Source organism: Pipistrellus hanaki (assembly GCF_964339955.1).
Source record: "Pipistrellus hanaki genome assembly, chromosome: X".
NCBI lineage: Eukaryota > Metazoa > Chordata > Mammalia > Chiroptera > Vespertilionidae > Pipistrellus > Pipistrellus hanaki.
This window is the reverse complement of record NC_140524.1, coordinates 48,827,541-48,847,511: the sequence shown is the minus strand read 5'-3', so window position 1 is coordinate 48,847,511 and position 19,971 is coordinate 48,827,541. Positions and strand designations below refer to the sequence as shown.

At 36.6% G+C, this 19,971-nt stretch overlaps 2 protein-coding genes across 2 annotated transcripts in view; one reads left to right on the top strand and one right to left on the bottom strand.

Annotated features, from left to right (window-relative positions):
• Nucleotides 1–19,971, bottom strand: part of MORC4 (MORC family CW-type zinc finger 4) — a 737,287-nt gene that overhangs the window by 299,809 nt on the left and 417,507 nt on the right. The window lies entirely within an intron of this gene.
• The window catches only part of RNF128 (ring finger protein 128), a gene marked incomplete at its 5' end in the record, with an annotated part of 125,534 nt that continues 106,620 nt past the window's right edge, over nucleotides 1,058–19,971 (top strand). Inside the window, one exon of the mRNA XM_084870483.1 lies at nucleotides 1,058–1,463. Within this exon, the coding sequence (XP_084726609.1) occupies nucleotides 1,058–1,463 (406 nt within the window). The remainder of the gene's footprint in view (nucleotides 1,464–19,971) is intronic.

Below are 19,971 nucleotides of genomic sequence, written 5' to 3'. Positions count from 1 at the left end.
TTCTTATATGTCTGTTTGTTTTCTTGTTAATTTATCTACTCCTTCACCAGCCCTTGGCACACATTGAAATATCCCTACCCCAGCAACTTGCCAAGAGCAGTTGACCCCATAGCAATGTCCAAGTGCTGCGAGTGTCCAATGACTCCTAGTTTAAAAAAATAATAATAATAAAAAGCTTACAATAAAGGAAGCACTGAAATAAATAAATATGTCTATGCATTTAAAATAAATAGAATTTAAAATTCTAAATGTCAAAAATTAAATATTGAATTACCTTGTTAGAGTATAACACATGGAACATAAAAATTAATGGAATGTAGCAACTCATAAGTATCTGTCAATCAACAAATTTTTGAGTGCCTAGCATGGATAAGGCACTTTACTTGAAAGGAAAGCTACTAAAATATGTTTACTTTTCAATGAAAAAACAATGTGGCAGAAGATATTCCTTGTGGAACCTATTAAAAATATTCCAAAAAGAAATAAGAGAGGAAAGTGTTGTAAAATCAATTCCACTAATGCCCTAGCAATTAAAATTATGTATCTTAACTTACTTCTGGCTAAACTGGTTGATAGCATATTTCAGCAGGGCTTGGAAAACCAGTTTGGTGTTTTAGATATTCTGAGAGAGGTGACTTTCAGACTTGTTACCTGGGATTCCCAAGAGTCCAGTTCCTCGTTCCAATCCACTCCATGTTTATGAAAGTGCATTAGCTGGAACAGTAGGGGGGTGGGGAATGTCAGTGCAGGAAGTCACCCAACCCTGATAAGTTGACATGTAGAATAAAGTTGATGGTGTTATTTATTACTAAGGTAGTCTTGGTGAAGGGTTACGTGTATGTACAGTTGGAGGAGGGGCAGGCAAAAGAGAATGTAGATAAGTGAAGTGAAATAGAGCTGATGTATTCAGAGCTTATGTTGCTTGAGGTGAGATCAGTTACCTGCTTGCAACTGAAATTTCAAACTTCTGCTTAGCGGGGAACTGCGTGAACAAATGGTGACTGATAGTTGGAAATATCAGCAGACATCTTAAATTTTATGCTCAAATGAACAAGCAATGAACCAGGAGAATAAGTCCAGTTGGTTTCGGTTGCTTGTAAGTTTTACCTTTTTATTTAAAATCACAGTATCCTTTCCAGTGAATGCCTATGTGACTGTGCACTATTACAATGAAACCAGCAACTATACTACAACAGAGACATGTGAATGTGGTGTTTATGGCTTAGCCTCACCAGTAGCTAATGCGATGGGGACGGTGGGCATCCCTAAGAACAATAACTACCAAGCTTGTGACTACAACACTGAGTTTACCAGTACCGAGAAGCCTTGGATTGCACTGATAGAAAGAGGTAATTGTACATTTTCAGAAAAAATTCAAACAGCAAACAGAAGAAATGCTGATGCTGTTGTGATTTACAACGTTCCAGAGACTGGCAACCAGACAATACAGATGGCAAATTTCGGTAAGTAATAATACATAGGTTCCGCAAAAGAGATAATGTCTTTGTTTATCTTAAAATGGTATTTCCATCTAGAATTACTCTTGATCTAGCAATGAGGGTATAAAACAATTTAATTTTTCTTGCCTGGCACTACTTAAAATTAACTATTACTCGATATTTGTAATTAATTTGGTCCAAGGACAAAAGCAATTCATGAAGTGGATCCTACTTTCTTTCACCATTTTTTAAGCATTATTAGGTTTTTCAGTGTGTATTATATAATTGTGTTTTAATAATATGTGCATTTACCTCTAAAGTTTAAAGAAATCAAATATTTTTTGTCTTTGTTAATTTATACTTTTCAGTTTAGTTCAGTTTCTCATGCAAAAAGGGTTGTATGTATTTAGGTATGCTATAGCTGCAAAATAGACTCATTATTATGATTAAACAATAGCTTATTGTAAGTGTGAAAAATGTTTACATAAACGCGAATTTGATTGCTGTATACAAGTGAGACTTGAATCTATTTGTGGGAATAATACATATAAAATTACTCTATAAGAAACATTATACATTGAAAAGGGTATGGCAGAAATAGGATAACTGTATGATTCACAACTAAAGTAAAGGTTTCCCTTATAAATATTTACTTATGACTTCTTAAGTATATATAATCACCAATTTATTAACTTTATAAAAGGATTTGCTTCTGAGAATGACTATTTTTTTATTTTGTAAAAAAAAAAAAAAAAAAGCTACATTCCAAATAAATGATTTTTAAACCACTGAAGAAGTAGACTTCTGACCCAAGTTTTTAATACTGTGGGTGGGTATGGATATTTTTGACCCCAGACTTGTAATAATATCAAACAAGGTAAGAGCTGACAAAACATAGTATCAGGATAATTGGTGTTCTCCCTGCCAAATTTGGCCTCTGAAAAAACTAATGTAAATTAAAGAGGTGTCAGAATTATAAAAAAGAAAATCAAATTTCTGTTAAAACTAATAGAAGGGTTGGACCATTCCAGGTTGTACACATATAATATAATTAAGTACTACTGTTTGAAAAACAAGCTGATTATTTTCTTGGGTATTGAAAAACCAAGTGAAGTGGTCTTATACTGGTACAAAGTTATTGTAAATGTACAAAACTCTACTTGAAATATTTTGTAACATATCCTAGATATTGCCAAAAGTCAGATAGTCACTTTATTTTTAAGAGCACGTCATAAATATTCCCTGTGTGTTCTTACATTTTTATGTGACTTTTATTTTGTAGAAATAAATGAGGCAGCTTTCTGATGAAAATTATAAATTAAACCTGTTCTAAGGAACCTACTTATGTTTCAACTTCTAAGATTTTGAGTACTCTAGGTTTCCATTTCCATGGACAATCACATTCTGCTTGTTCATTCCCTGGACATTTTTAAAATATAAAAAGTATGAAACTAAAAGTTAGTACTGTTTTCAAAACTTGCTTTGCAACATGCAGTACGGGCCAAGATCTAGTGGAATGTAGGTACTCAGCAACTGAATTTAAAAGATTTACCAAAGGTCGCTTACAATAAATCTTGCCAAGAGGCATGTAAACAGTCATTTGAATATATGGCTCTGACCTGAGTTTAAAAAACAAGTTACATTTATCATTCAATATATACCTCCTACATAATCAAGGATATGTATTCAAAACCTTTTTTTTTTAACTATGCAATTGCCCATTTTAAAATGAACACATTGAAAAAAAATAGTATAATCAGAGTAATTACAATAGTTAATATGTATTACCATTAACTATATGCCAGGCACTGTTCTGGGGCCTTTATTTTATTTCATGAATATTGATATTTAACATTGGATGATCTCAACCCCAAAGAATTAAAATTGTAAGGTTAGTGTTTTGCACTAATAACACCTGTTCACCATTGTGTCATTGTAGTTCTTCCTTCTCAGAAATTTTCCTTATATAGAAACTATTATATGATGCAGTTGACAAACATAGGCAAATAAGTGTGGAAAACTATGATCAACCTCTAGGACAGCAATTTTTCAACAGGTGTGCTGCCAGCATTTTTAAAACATGCAATACCTGACTATTTAGTCAAGGGCACTGACCTCTTTTCCCTTAGATTGTCAAATAAAAAAAAATACAACAACCAACACAATCCACTGTGAATTAATCAAAATTATACCTATTTTGGTTTGGTGAAGGCCTGGGGTTGGGGGCAGGGCCTAGAAAGGGACAATGGGGGGGGGGGGGGAAGGGGTATCTGTAATACTTTCAACAATAAAAATTTTAAAAATTGTAGTTATTTCTTGGTATGCCACAAAATTTTAGTAATTAGCTTATATGTGTCATGAGATGAAAAAGGTTGAAAATTACTGCTCTAGGCCATTAAAGATTGAGTCATTATTTTATATCATAAGCCAAATTTTTATTTGTTTTTGCTGTCTTTTCATTAGTGTTTCTTTTGGTCCAGGCACAGAGGGTGGAGCAACAACTCCTCCTCCTACAAAAGCTCATGCCTTCACCTTCCATCACCTTATTGTTATCATTCTTAAAAACCACCTTTTCAGAAAACCACACACTAGCCCCTGAGGGCTGTGCCACCTTTTATATTTCTTTGGTTCCCCCACCTTTTAATTCCTTCAGTCCCATTTTTCTATGCTAGCTAGGCCTTATTAGCTTTTCCACAATGTTCCTTTTTGCTTCTTACTGATGGCAATTCCCTTCAATAAAAGACCACTAGGAAAAGACCTGTTCTTAAAAATGTTGAGTTTATTATTTATTGCAACAAAGGGTGAATGCATAAGAAAGGAAACTATGAAGTGTCTCAATAAAAGGGTGATAGAAATGACTTACAGAATTTGATCTTGCTTTGCATGATTTGTGGGAGAGTTTAAGGAAGCAGGCATTTGAACAGCCATCCCAATTTTGCTCAATCAAGACTGAGTACTTTAGGTGTTAAAACCAGGAAATCCTTGGGAAAACCAGGCTGAGTTGGTCACTCTAGATGGCTTTGTTATAGACTTAGATGCTGACAGGAAGTAAGGATAATTCACTGATCAAATTTCTAAATAAATCTTACTTTTAAGTATGAAGACTAACCTTAAGCTAAAGCTATCTATATATATATAAAGAACTAGGGTCTGTAATGTCCAAAATGACCAAAGAGATGACCAAACACTAGGCTCAGGTGGGTCGGGACTGATGAGCAGGCTGAACTGCTGACTTGTCAGAGAGAGACAAAGGTGGGGCTCTCTCTCTCCAGGCCTCACCAGCAGCCAAGCATCCCTCTCTTTCTCTGAGAGATCAGCAGGTCAGCCCATTAGCCAGCAGCCTGGGGCGGCTGCTGATCAGCCCTGCCTCTCTGATCAGGCCCAGAGAAAAACTTGGAGACACTGACTCACATAGAAATCAACCAATCAGAACCAAAACTGGGTGAACTGTGAGGAGCCAATGACTGCCAAAGAGGCAGAGCTTTTAACACCGACTGGCATAGACACCAATCAATCAGAACCTAATCTGGGTGAACTGTGAAGGCAGAATCTAAGGTGGGGACTGAGGAGGGGTTTTAAGAGCAACAGCTGTTTGGTGCAAGATGTAAGAAAGTGGTTCAATTTTTTAATTACCAGTTTGGCAGCATAGTGCATATGGCCAGCTATCAATCCAGATATAGGGATTATGTATTTTTGTCTGCCAAGAACATCTCCTTCTGCTGACAAAGGCTCTCCCCCCATTTAAACAATTCTATCCTATATAATCTATCTATACTAATAAAAAGCTACTATGCTAATTAGACCTGGTTGACCAGCCATCTTCCAGATGTCCAACTTCCTTCTGGACAAAGCCATGGTTATGGGGGCCAAGGCAGAGGATGTTAGGAGTGATCAGGCCAGCAGGGTAGGGCAGTTGGGGACAAGATTAGGCCAGCAGGGGGTTACGGGCAATCAGGCCAGCCAGGGAGGACAGTTGAAGGTGAAATGAGGCCCGCAGGAGAGGGCAGTTAGGGACAATCAGGCAAGTAGGCAGAGGTAGCTTGGGGCAATCAGGCAGGCAGGCAGAAGGGTTAGGGGCAATCAGGAAGGCAGGCAGAGTGGTTAGGGGTGATCATGCAGGCAGGCAGGTGAGCAGTTAGGAGCCAGTGGTCCCAGATTGTGAGAGAGATGTCCCTGATTGGAGAGGGTGCTGGCTGGGCTGAGGGGAACCCCTCCAGGCACAAATTTTGTGCACCAGGCCACTATTAATTAATAAAGAAGCAACAGTCACTCATGTTAGCCCGGATGGCAGATGTTGGTCATTTTGGGGGTTTGGACACTGTTCATATTTTGACTGCATTCAAACATGCTGATTGGAGTGGTTTTGTTTTTGCCTTGATCTATCACGGTCATGGAATGACCTTTTCTCATGTTGATGTTCTGTGAAATTGTTTATGTTCAACAAGAAAATACCAAGGCCAGATTGATAGTGCCAGGCCAGGTCCCAGATGCCAGAGGCTGCATGTCTCTTTCTCACTGCCATTACTGTTGTACACATACCGGTATATTCTCTCCCCTGACTTTATATTTCTGTACATCCCTATCCCCTGTATGCTGCCTTCAAGGACCCAAGCAAGTCTAAGGAATGCTTTTTCACCCTTTGTTTCTCATGCTTTCATGTTGAGGAGACACACTGTCCTTACTCATCTGCTCAGTCTATTTACATTTTCCCTTTTGGGAGTATTCTCTTTCTGAAAGGGGGAAGTTCAATTAGAGAAGAGCTCCCACTGAGAAGGAATAGTCTATAGCCTGGTACTGGAGGTAAACCTTTAAATCAAAATTCCCAATTTGCAGTGTGTTTTGACTTAGCATTTTTATGAGGTTTGAAATAAAAGGATATGCTTATGGTATCCCTAAGTAACCATGTAACTTAATCCTTTTCAAATGCTTCAGAAACATTCATCCAATTATGTCCCAGGTATGCAAGAAAAGTCAGGGCTACTCATTAAAGCAGAAAATTTGGAGCAAGTTTAGAGCAAGTTTAGCGCTTGCTGACCAAACAAGTTTTGAAAGTTAAATATGCAGTTAAATAGGTAAATTTCTTTAAGAAATACTTAAATTTGAATGTAGTTTACTTCAGCAAAGTCAGTAATTTGAGAGAGATAAAATTGTTCTTACATTTTTATCATTTTAACCATGTCCAATGAAGTGAGATTTACAGCATTTCAGGATCCCCAAAACTCATCATTCCAGAGTAATTAAGTACATGGAAAGGAAGAGTTTAATCAGAGAAGCAAGCTCACATGTTTTCAGGGGAAATTTTTCTAGAAATGAGGGGGGAAATTTAAAAAATAGTATATAAATGAAGTGAAAAGATTAAAAACTTCAATAAGGCTTAGGCTCAGATATACATATAAAGAAGAGCTTAATTCAAAGAAATCAACCAGTTCTACTTCAAAATCTGTTGAGAAGTATCTATCTCTAAGACTTCATCCTTAGATATCTGCAGTAACTTCCTAATTGATTTCCCTATTTCTCTCATACCCTTCCAAGCCCACTCTACCTTGAAACCAAGTGGCTGTTTAGAAGTAATAAATCACACTCTTTAAAATATGTCAGTGGCTTCTCATAGCACTTAGAGCAAATGAAAACTCCTTTCCATGCCCTTACCCATCCATGAATCATCTGGCTTCTGCCTACCACTCTGACTTCAGCCCTTCACACCTCCCCACACATTTACTACGCTAGCAACACTGGGTTCATTTGAGTCCCTAAATTCCCCTAAACTCTTCCTGCCCTTGAGTCTGAAAGTACTTGATACCTTCCTCTTCTTGCTTGCACCCAAGCCTAAACCAATATCATCTCCTACCTGGATTATTTCAATAGCCTCCCAACAGATCTCCCTACTACTCTTGTCCCTCTATAGACAGAGTGTAATCTTTCATATAGCAGCCAAAGTGATCCTGTGAAAAATGTAATTCAGTCCCCATTAGAATATAATCCAAGCTTCATGCCATGTCCTATAAGACCTTATTACATGACCCTCTCCCCCCATTACAATGATTCAGACAGCCTAGTCTTCTGTTTATAAACCAATAGAGAAATATGAGCAAGCTTTTACACCTGCTGTTCCCTCTACCTAACTCATTGATTTCTCTTTCATATTTTCACATAATGTTTCCTCCAAAAATATAGCCATGTGTAATATAAACAATCTATTGCAGGGTACTTTCATCTCTCATACTCTCTACTGCAAATGGCCTCCAACCTCACTTCCTGCTTACATTCTTTCTGAGGTTCATATTTTCTCTACTTGGCATTAAGAGTGATGTTCTAGAAATATAGGTTAGATCACATTATTCCTCTATTCAAAGCCCCCAGTGACTTTCCTTTGTTCTAATGAAATCTAAACTTTACAAGCCTAAAAGAGATTTGCATAATTTGGCCCCCTGCTGACGATTTTATTCTGATTTTTCATATATTTTTTTTATTTATTTCAGAAATGAAGGGAAAGGGAGAGAGAGATAGAAACATCAATGATGAGAAAAAATCATAGATCAGCTCCCTCCTGCATGCCCCACACTAGGGATCAAGCCCACAACTGGGGCATGTGACCCAACAGGGAATCGAACCGTGATCTCCCAGTTCATAGGTCAATGTTCAACCACTGAACAATGCTGGTCAGGCCCTGCCGACCATTTTAACCTAACCATCTACTTCATAATTCTCTGAACTTTATATATTTTATCCAACACTCAAAGCTTTTTCTGTGAGAATCTTTTTGCTTGCTTTTCTCCCTGTCACCACCATCATTATCACACATAACAGGTCCTTCAAATCACAGTTTAAATATATCTTCTAGGAAGTCTCCCTCAACCACATTATTTCCCATCAAAATCCACTGCTCATTTCAATTTAAATCTCCTATAATTTGTAATTATTTTGATATTTGCTTGTAATATGTCTCTCCCATTTGACTGTAAGTTCCAGGACGACAGAATATATGTCTGTCCTGCTTGTCATTGTATCCATTATACTGAGCAAAGTGCATGGTCTTCACTGGTTGTTGAATAAATGAAAGATTATGAAACTAGAAAGCAATTCCCTTTTATATATGAAAAGGTGAACAGGTTTAAATGAGGTTGATTAGGTGAATTTAGCAAACCATTGTATTTTTAATATATATATATATATTTCAGAGAGGAAGGAAGAGGGAGAGAGAGATAGAAACATCCATGATGAGAGAGAATCATGGATTGGCTGCCTCCTGCAAGTCCCCCACTGGGGATTGAGCCCACAACCCGGGCATGTACCCCTTGACCTTGACCGGAATCGAACCTGGGACTTTTCAGTTAGGCTGACACTCTATCCACTGAGCCAAACCGGCTAGGGCAACTCATTGTATTTTTAAATTATTTTTATTTTCACAATACTTTCTCCTTTTACAAAATTAAAATATAATTAAAGTCCCCCTTAACTATCACCCCCAATCTTGGTCCTCTCCCAAGACATAACTAACTATTGCTATGTATTTTGTTAGCTAACCTTTCAGCGTGCTCTCTCTCTCTCTCTCTCCATATATATATATATATATATATATATATATATATATATATATATATATATATATATTTGTGTGTGTGTATATATATGCATATACCAGTGTGTACTAGTATATATACACATGCATATGTATGTATATGTACATATATATAGTAGTCAACTTGTGTTTTTTATTTTTATATATTTTTATTGATTTTTTTTTAAGAGAGAGAGGAAGAAACATCAATGTGTGAGAGAAACATCAATTGATTGCCTCCCAGACACACCCCAACCAAGGACTGAATCAGCAACCTGAGCATGGGCCCTGACCAAGAATCAAACTGTGACCTTTTGGTGCACAGAATGATGCTCAACCAACTGAACCACATGGGCCAGGGCAACTTGTGTTTTATCTTTAACATTAACAAGCATTCTGTAGCTTTCTTTTGCCACTCAACAATAGGAATTGTTGAGTTATCGCCATGTCAATAAATTTACATTTAGATCTAATTCGTTCTTTTAACTACTGCATAATATTTCATAGTGTGTATATACACATAATTTATTTACCTACTCCCCTATTAATGAACATTTGGATTGTTTTTATTTTAATTATTTTGTACATAATATTTCAATGAACATAATTATGGCTGATAACTTAGGATGCTATTGATATTGACCTTGCATTATTTATGTTAATTTTGCATCTGACCACCTTGTTGAACTTTTAATTTTGTTTGTCCATTTGATTCTCTGAATTTTCATGATAAATCACAATTTTCTCTAAAAAGTTTTACTTCATTTTTTATCTTAATTGTACCTGTTAATTCTATCCAGTGGTTTTATTCTCATGCCTTGGGCTCCAGTAGAGTAATAGTGTACATTGTTTATGTGATCCTGACTTTACTAAGAAAAAATTTTCCAACTGGTCTAAATTAGTGTGTTGCTTGATAGAAGGTTCTAGGAGGTACTCTTTATCAAGTTTCATGACTTCAGAAAGGATGTGGAATCTTATTATTACTACCAAGCTAGAATATAAATATATATATGTATGTATGTATGTATGTAGAACAACATATAAATACAGTCATCTCCAGCATAACAGCAAGAATATGTTCTGAGAAATGTCTTCTTAGGTTATTTCATCATTGTGCAAACATCATAGAGTATACTTACACAAACCTAGCTGGTATAACCTATTATACACCTAAGCTTATTATTCTTAGGCTGGGGCCACCATTGTAAATGCAGTCTGTAGTTGACAGACATGACCCAAAGGGGGAATCCAATGATTTATTGTTATTTTAGGAGAAATAATAAAGTGAAATAGAGAAACAATAGTTTAAAAGGACAGTTTTTGTTTGTTTTTATATATAGTTTTATTATTGTCCTAATAAAAGGATTAAAAACATATTCGTTGCTTATACGGATGATTTCAAGTTGAGTGTCAAGTTGTAAGACACCAACAAAATTTAAAAGCATCTTAAAAATTAGAAAAATTGGAGTGGCTGAGGAGAGGTCAATGGGGAGAGACATATAATACTAATAAAGAATTTTTTTTTAAAAAAAAATTGGTTATAAAAACAGTGCCATAGTAAAGAGTAAGGAATAATAAATGTAGAGAAAGATATAAAATAGAAAGCATGGGCAAAATACAGATTTATAAGCAAAATATGTGTTAATTTTAATTTTCAATTATAGTTTATATTCAGTATCATTTTGTATTAGTTTCAGGTGTACAGCACAGTAAGTGGTTAGGCAATCATATACTTTACAAACTGTTCCCCCTAATATTTCCAGTACCCACTTTGCATGCGGCTTTGGCCCCTTGAGTGTGGCTCTTCCACAAAATACCATGGCCTGGAAGAGTCCATTTTGCAGAAGTGGCATTAGAAGAAGTTTAAGTTTTAAAAAAATTTGACTCTTGGGGGAGAAGAAGGGGGAAGAAAAAAAAATTTGACTCTCAAAAGAAATTTCAATTGTTGTACTGTTGATATTTGGCTCTGTTGACTAATGAGTTTGCCCACCACTGCCCTATGTTGTACTTTACATCCCTGTGACTATTTTGCAACTACCGATTTGTACTACTTAATCCCTTTACCTTTTTTCACCCAGGCAGGCCCCTGGGAACCATCAGTTTGTTCTCTGTGTCTATGACTCTGTTTCTGTTTTGTTTGCTCATTTATATTGTTCTTAGATTCCACATTAGTGAAATCATATGGCATTTATTTTTCTCTGATTGACTTATTTCACTTGACATAATACACTCTAGATCTATCTGTACTGTCATAAATAGTAAGATTTTATTCTTTTTATGTCCAAGTAATATTTCATTGTATGTATGTATCACACCACTTTTATCCACTCCTCTATTGATGGGGCACTTGGGGTGCTTTCATATCTTGCCTATTGTAAATAATGCTGCAATAAACATGGGCATATAAATATCCTTTCTTTTTAGTGTTTTGGATTTCTTCAGATATATATCCAGAAGTGAAATTTTTGAGTCACAAGGCAGTTCCATTTTTCACAGTGGCTGCACCAATCTGCATTCCCACCACAGTGAATGAGGATTCCCATTTCTCCACATACTCTCCAACATAAATTTCTGGATTTATTGATAGTAGCCATTCTGACAGATATGAGGTGACATCTCATTGGGGTTTTAATTTGCAATTTTCTGGTGATTAGTGACATTGAGCATCTTTTCATATGTCTATTGGCCATCTGTATGTTCTCTTTGAAGAAGTATCTATTCAGGTCCTGTGCCCATTTTTAAAATTGGATTATTTGTTTGTTTGATGTTGAGTTGTATGAGTTCTTTATAAATTTTGGATATTAACCCCTTACTGGAGGTATCATTGGCGAATATGTTCTCCCATTCAGTGCATTACCTTTTCATTTTGTCGATGTTTTGTGTGGGGTTTTTTGGTTTATTTGTTTGTTTTTTGTTTGTTTTGCTGTGCAAATCTTTTTAGTTTTATGTAGTTCTATTTGTTTAGATTTTCTTTTGTTTTCCTTGCCTGAGGAAAAAACATTCATAAGCAAAATATTTAACAATCATATTACAATGTAAATAAAAATGACAATTATTTTAAGAACTGGTATGATCATGAGATGTACAAACAAGTATATAACATGTTACGTCTGGAAAATACATCAGCTATGCTTAAAATTTATGAAACTACAAACATCACAACCTTTAATATAATTTGGTGTACAATAATATTTTGTACCATTCTCATACATTCACATAAGTCTCCAAGTGCTCTCTTTCTGCTCTCTCGACACATACATACATCTTTGCATAAGAGTTTATATTTTTATAAGGAAGTCAAAAATATAGTTCTTCTAGATGCTTGTCTCCATAAAAACCAAACTGAGTACATATAGTTTGAGTTCTTTAAAGTACGTTTTATCTCACTTTCTCCATCTTCAAATAAATGTTTTGTGGGAGTTCAAACACATGCTTTTTGTTCATTAATATGTTTTTTGCTTAACTTTTGGCCTCTTCCTCCTAAAATTTTAAGGCTTTATATATTACGTTATGATTTGCTGCCAGAACATTGATTTCCCTGAAAATTATTTTTAGTTAATTGTCAGGAAGGAATATGCATGTTCTTATGTGTGTGCACGTGTGTGTAAATACAAAAAAATACCTGAGCAGGATTGTATAAAACAGACTAGTTTCTCTTAAATACTCTCTCCCATTCTTTATATCAAGTATTGGTTTCTAAGTCCTCTCACCCCAGCCACCCCTCTTCATTATGCAATACTATCTTCCCTAGGCAGCAAGGACTTCATTTAAATAAATTATATTCATTTACATCTAAACTTTCAAATCCTATGTCCTGCTCACTTAGGGAATTGTTAGCTATGCAGGAACTACTCTGATAAAGTGTACCAGGTGGGACTTTATTTGCTGCACCTGGAAACAACATGCCACTCGAACAAACCCAAATTCTAACTAATGATATTATCAGAACTTTTGACAGAACTGTGGAACAGTGAATTGGAGAAATGATATTTCAGAGCATTACTCTTCACATCAAGCAACAACCTATTCCACCTGTGCTCAGAACTGTCGTGACCACATACATGTTTAGCAATATAATATTAGTTAAAAGCTTTTAGATTTTAGATGTATATCATATTTTATCCAAATTTTAATAACATATTCTCTGTATGCCCTTCTAATGATGTCATAATTCAATGAAAGTGGACAAATAAACTAGTCTCTGGCAATGATCATTACATTGACATCTACTCAGTGGAAAGTAAAGATAGAAGAAAATGAAAATTTGCTAATTCTCTTGCTTTCAATTTCAATTTTAAAATGATTGTCTCTTAGTTTCATTATTCCTAATAATCAGAGCTCTTTTTTAATTTTGTTTTTCAATTATAGTTTGCATTCAATATTATTTTTTATTGGTTTCAGGTGCACAGAATAGCAGTTAGACAATCATATACTTTACAAATAACCCCTGATATTTCAAATACTCACCTGGCACTGTACATAAATGTTACAATAATATTGACTCTATTCCCTATGCTGTACTTTACATTTTCATGACTATTACGTAATTACCAATTTGTAGTTCTTAATCCCTTCACCATCTTCACCCAACCTCAAATCCCCTCCTCTCTGGCAACCATCAGTCTGATCATAGCCATTTTTCTTTCAGTATTGCAGCTAATTCCTATTAAAATCTATTTTTCTTGCCCTTTATGAAAGTAACTAGAGAGATTCATGCACTGGGGGTGGGGGGTTCCCCTCAGCCCAGCCTGTACCCTCTTACAATCTGGGACCCCTCGCTCCTTACTGCCTGCCTGCACCAGAGATGGGAGAAGCTCCTGCCACCACCTCTGTGCTAGCCAGCCATGAGCCCGGCTTCTGGCTGAGTGATGCTTCCCCTGTGGGGAGCACACTGACCACAGGGAGCAGCTCCTGCATTGAGCATCTGCCCCCTGGTGGTCAGTAGGCATCATAGCGACCAGTCATTCTGCCATTCTGTCGATTTGCATATTAGACTTTTATTATATATGATTGTTATTACCGTGTTTCCCCGAAAATAAGACATCCTCCGAAAATAAGACCTAGCACAACTTTGGGAGAAAAAAATTAATATAAGACACTGTCTTATTTTCGGGGAAACAGGGTAGTAAGCATTCTATTAGCTATGTGCCAGGTATTCTTCTAAGTATAATCATTTCAACAACTACATAAGGTACATAGTGTTAATACCCTCATCCTATATAATAAAAACCTACTATGCTAAGTGTCCAGTCAGCCAGTCTGTCATTCAACCAATCAAAGTGTAATATGCTAATAATATGCTAAAGCTGCTCAGCCACTCGCTATGACATGCACTCATCACCAGGGGGAAGATGCTCTGACTGGGTTAGCTTGCTGCTGGGGTCCAGCTGATTGGGACTGAGCAAGGTGAGCCAGAAATGCCCTGGAGCCTTCCCGTAGTCCCTCCCTGGCTGGCCAACCTCCTGGGTCCCTCCCCAGGCTCAATCATGCACCAGTGGGGTCCCTCGGCCTGGTCTGTGCCCTTTTGCAATCCAGGACCCCTCGAAGGATGTCAGAGAGTCAGTTTCAGTTTTGGCCCTACCGCAGAACAACTGGTTACTATGATGCACACTCACCACCAGGGGACAGATGCTCAACTCAAGAGCTGCCCCCTGGTGGTCAATGAACTCCCATAAGGGAAACGGTGCTCAGCCAGAAGCTGGGCTCACAGCTGGTGAGCACAGTGGCGGTGGCAGGAGCCTCTCCTGCCTCTGCAAAAGTGCTAAGGATATCCGACTGCCAGCTTAGGTCCACTCCCCATTGGCTGACAGTTGGACATCCCAGAGGGCTCCCAGACTGTGAGAGAGCACAGGCTGGGCTGAGGCCTCTTCTAGGGCACAAATTTCATGTACCAGGCCTCTAGTTTATATATAAGAGACCGGAGGCATAGAGAGGTTGATTAACTTCCCCTGGATATATAGCTAGTAGGCTATAAAGCTAGAATTTAAACCCTAATATCCTGACTTGAAAGTTTGTGCTCTTAATCAGCACATGACACCACCTCTCTAGTGAGCATATACTATGCAAGGTAATGTCCAAAAATGATTTAAAAATGATAAAGGTCCTCAAGGAGGAAAGTATAGTAGGGAATACCAATATATATGCAACTAGTAGAAGACAGAATGTGAAAAGCATTATCATAAAAGTGTTAAGATTACTGGATCTGAAGAAATTAAGAAATTCCAGGGTGTTGGAAGGGTCATCAACATGGAAGTTAAAGTTATAGAAGATGATAGCAGAGAAATAAAAGATCAGCATTTGGAGAGTTTCGAGGAAGGCAATCAGAAAGTAGAGTATTTTTGTTAAGATTTCAGAAGCTGGGAAGATCAGAATGTCAATAATATCCAGAGTATAACCATAGAAGTGGGGTGCCTAAAGAGGAGTAGGGGCAAAGATCCTTGAAGTTGAGGCCAGAGTGTTAGATGCTTAAAGAACTTAGGGTGAAGAGGATGACTATGATCCAAATGACAAACGCTTCATGTTTGTGGAGGAGTAACTAGGAGGTTATGTAACACCAAACAGGAAGATAAGAAATAGAAGGTATTATAGTAACACCAAATGCCATAAGTCTCTTGACTGCCATGAGTCTCCAAGAAGCAGGGATTGTTTTTGCATGAGGGTGATGGAAAGGTGGTCTGGAAACAATCATGTGGGAGGAGAATCCTTATATGAACTTAAAATACATGGTGTACAGAAGGATGAACTGCCTCTATTGAAAATAACTGAGGGGTAAGTGGTGTTCTCATGAGTAAGATGGATCAGGAATGGTAAAAAAATATTATAAGCCTTAGTATAATCCTCACTGAAAATAAGAGAATTTTACCAGTTAAGCATTGTGTCATGTAACCAGAGAGCTAGAAGACAGTGGAAACTTTTGGGAGAGAATCAGTGGAAGAAGAAAGTAATAAGCAGCAATATGGAGAGAGGAACACAAGAGCCAATATTAACCAAATCAGCTTCCCTTTAGGACCAGAACAAATGAGTATTAATGTCAATATTTCCAACTAAATTCTGGAATAAAGTTGTCTCAGACAAGTACTGAAGTGCATTCAAAACATGAAGGGATTGTTCACAAAAGAGCAGGCACTTTTTTAAAAATTTTTTTCCATCACCATTTATCTCCTCTCTGCCCTCTTTCATCTCCATTCACTCCCCTTCCCCCCAGTAATCGCCACACTGTTGTCCATGTCTGTGAGTTCTTTTTTCTTCTTTTTTTTGCTCAACGCCTCCACCCCCCAACATATCCCCTTTCACCCCTTCCTTACCGTTACTAGCTGTCTGCCTAAGAGCAGGCACTCTTAAATGAACTGAGAAGGGCAGTGCTGAATAGGGTAGAGATGGAAATATGAAAGAATATAGAACAGCGGGGGTCCTAGAGCTGTAGATTATAAAGGTGAAGAGGGGGCATGTAATCTTTGAGTAGGTAGGGGAAGTATACTAGAAGGTAATTGGTGCTGAAAAACCTCAATGAAAAACTAAACCAGCCCTAGGTTCCAAGTGGTGCAGCTTTAAATTCTTAAATTTGGCAGAAGTTGGAACTTGTGTTAAGTGCTGCCTATGTATCTGGAGCATGTTGCATAAAAATTTGAAATTATAAAAGCCCACTGTATGGGAGAACATATTTGCAAATGTTATCACTGATAAAGGTTTAATCTCCAACATCTACAGACAGCTTATACAACTAAATAAAAGGAAGATGAATGATCCAATTAAAAAATGGGTAATGGACCTAAATACAATAGAATATTTTCAAAAGAAGACAGAAGGCTAAGAGGCACATGTAAACATGTTCACAGTCACTAATTATCCGAGAGATGCAAATCAAAACAACAATGCAGTACCATCTCACACCTGTCAGAATGGCCAACATCAACAAATCAGCAAACGACAAGTGTTGGCAAGGTTGCGGAGAAAAAGGAACCCATGTGCACTGCTGGTGGGAATGCAGACTGGTGCAACCACTGTGGAGAACAGTATGGAGTTTCCTCAGAAAACTGAAAATGGAACTCCCATTTGACCCAGTAATCCCACTCCTAGGAATATATCCCAAGAAACTAGAAACACCAATCAGAAAGGATATATGCACCCCTATGTTCATAGCAGCACAATCTACAGTATCTAGAATCTGGAAACAGCCTAGGTGCCCGTCAGCAGATGATTGGATCAAAAAACCGTGGTATATCTACACAATGGAATACTATGCTGCCATAAAAAATAAGGAATTCTCATCATTTGCAGCAACCTGGATAGAACTAGAGAACATCATGCTGAGTGAAATAAGCTAGTCAATGAAAGAGAAATACCACATGACCTCTCTCATTTATGGATATTAAAGAACATTATAAACTGATGAACCAAAAGTCAGATATAAATACTGTAAAGCAGCTGTCAAATTACAGCGGGGAGGGCAGGGAGATCTGGGGAAGATAAGAGATCAACTGAAGGACTTGTATACATGCATATAAGTACAACCAATGGACACAAATCTCTGGGAAGGGAGGGTATGTATGGGAGGGGGGGCGATGTTAAAATATGTACACAGATAATAATTTAATAAAAAACATTTTTAAAAATTATGAAATTATAAAGGAAGCACATAAAAAATTTTGGGCCATTTTAATTAAGTGTTCTGATAAATGTTTTATGAATAATGCTAATCATCTATCTCTGCATTGAGGAGATTCAGATTTTAGTGAAAATTGGTAGAAACTTAGTCAAGAATTTAGAATGTCAAAATTGCAATCACTAAATGCCTAGATGCTCTGAATTACAGAATTGAATTAAATCCAATCTCTATTTACTTGTATATGTTTTTAGCTTTTAAATGAGAAATGTAAATTGGGTTCTTTTCCTCAAAGCCGTCATTTCTACAGAGGAGGCAGAGGAGTGTAGAATCAAGTCAAATGGGATGTTTGACATTATTTTAGCTCTAAAAGTGTTTAAATGGACCAAATAACCATTTGTCAAAATATAGGGGGCAGATGCTCCAACCAGTAGGTTAGCTTGCTGCTGGGGTCTATGTATCTGTCAATGATAATTAGGAATCCAGGAAAGATACAAATGTGTACATAGGAATACACAAAAATAAGCAAAGAGCAAATTAACATGACCTAAACTATGTTTATAAGTGTTGAATGGGTGTCAAGTAGAGGAGAAAGCATGGTAAACTATTAGTCAATAAAAGCTTCTACCAGGTAATAAATTTTGCCCAAGAGTGAGAAAAAGACATGGATAGGCAAAGAAGGAAAATAAGCCAAGACAGGGGATGACTTCATTAGCATCTTCTTAATATTACAATTTTTAATGTGCTATAGAATAGGCAATATGTACTATAGTATTTGTACTCTATAGAAGAGACAACTGAGATGAAAAGATTGGAATTCAGAAAGGTTAAATAACTTTTCCCCAAGGTCACACAGGTAGAAAACAGATAGTAGACCTAGCATTCAAATTTAGGTCTGTCTCCCTACAAAACCCATACCTAAATCACTACTACAAACTACTACTTCTCATAGTACCCATATTGTATATGCAAAGGCTCAGAGAATTAGGAAATATAAAACTTGGGGAGACAGGACAAATAATTGGCCAGCAGTAAATATTTAATGAATGAATAAGTAAACTCTTGCTTTTAAGATGAAAAAAACAAACAAGCAAAACAAACCACCCACATTTTTATGTATTATTTTGTTTCCATGTTAGAAAACCCACTTGTCAGCCAGAGCTTGCTCTCCCTAAGAACTTAACTCCTAGTCACAGACTGCACAATTTCACTTGGCCCAGGTTATAGATATGTAAACAAGAGTAGCACTCTAGGGTTTTATCCCCTAGGGTTTAACCTCACTTCTTGTATCCCAGGTAAGTGAGGTAACATGTGGTTATATGCAACACGTTAGAGCCCTAGTGTTTCTATTTAGACCTTGTTTAAGCTTCCTTTATTGAGCCAAAAGGCTGACGTTTTCAGGAGAGAAAGGATGCATTCTTTGTGAGATGGTCCGAGAAAGCACCCTTTAGCAAAAATCCAACTTACCTCTCTCTCCATCTGAGTTCTGTTTCAAGAATTCTCTACAAAGCCCTTTGGCAAAAAAAAAAAAGCCATTTTGATATATCCTGACTTTTTGATAAGACTAATTTTCTAAAAGCATTTGCCTGTATAGTTGGAATGATATAGGAATATGTTCTCATTTATAGGCTTAGGCCTCAGATAAAACACATGGAATTGGGGCAGGGGCTGGAAATAGATCTTTGCAAACCCTGCAAAAATCTTGAATTAAAATCCACCTCTTCACACATATCTTCTTGTGGCAGAATTATTTTGTTGGCTTACATAATAATATAATCATTACATAATAATGGTAGAATTATTTAGTTGGTTTACACATTTATGGAGAGATTTTTGTGAATTTTTTTTTTTTTATTTCACAAAACATAGGGGAGTTCCTAAGCACGTAACAAAGTTTTAGTTCATTGGGTCAAGATAGCATTTTAAATCTTCCTTTTAGCATTGAAACTAGTTAAATGAGTCAAACATATTTGTGCCAGAAAGACTTGTGAATTTGCATTTAGGATTTATTCAACATTTGTGATAGTTACAGTAGAATTCCTTTTCTAAACCCACTGTACAACCAGATGACACAGCATTTTTCTGTTCCAACTTTATAAAATAAAGGTCCAGCAGAGGGCACATTGAGCAATTTCATGGCTAATCCAAACGCCTTAGCATTCTCTTAAGTCTATTTAAACCAGATCATGCTATTTTGGCATCTGAAGTAAAATTTTCAGTGTCTTCTGACACCATAAGACAACTCTTTCAATTAAAAGAATACCAAGATACTCAGTAAAGATCAGCCAAATAAATTTGAATTAAAAATTTTTTTTTGAAATTTTATTTTATTGCTTAAAGTATTACAAATAGTAGTACATATATATCCTTTT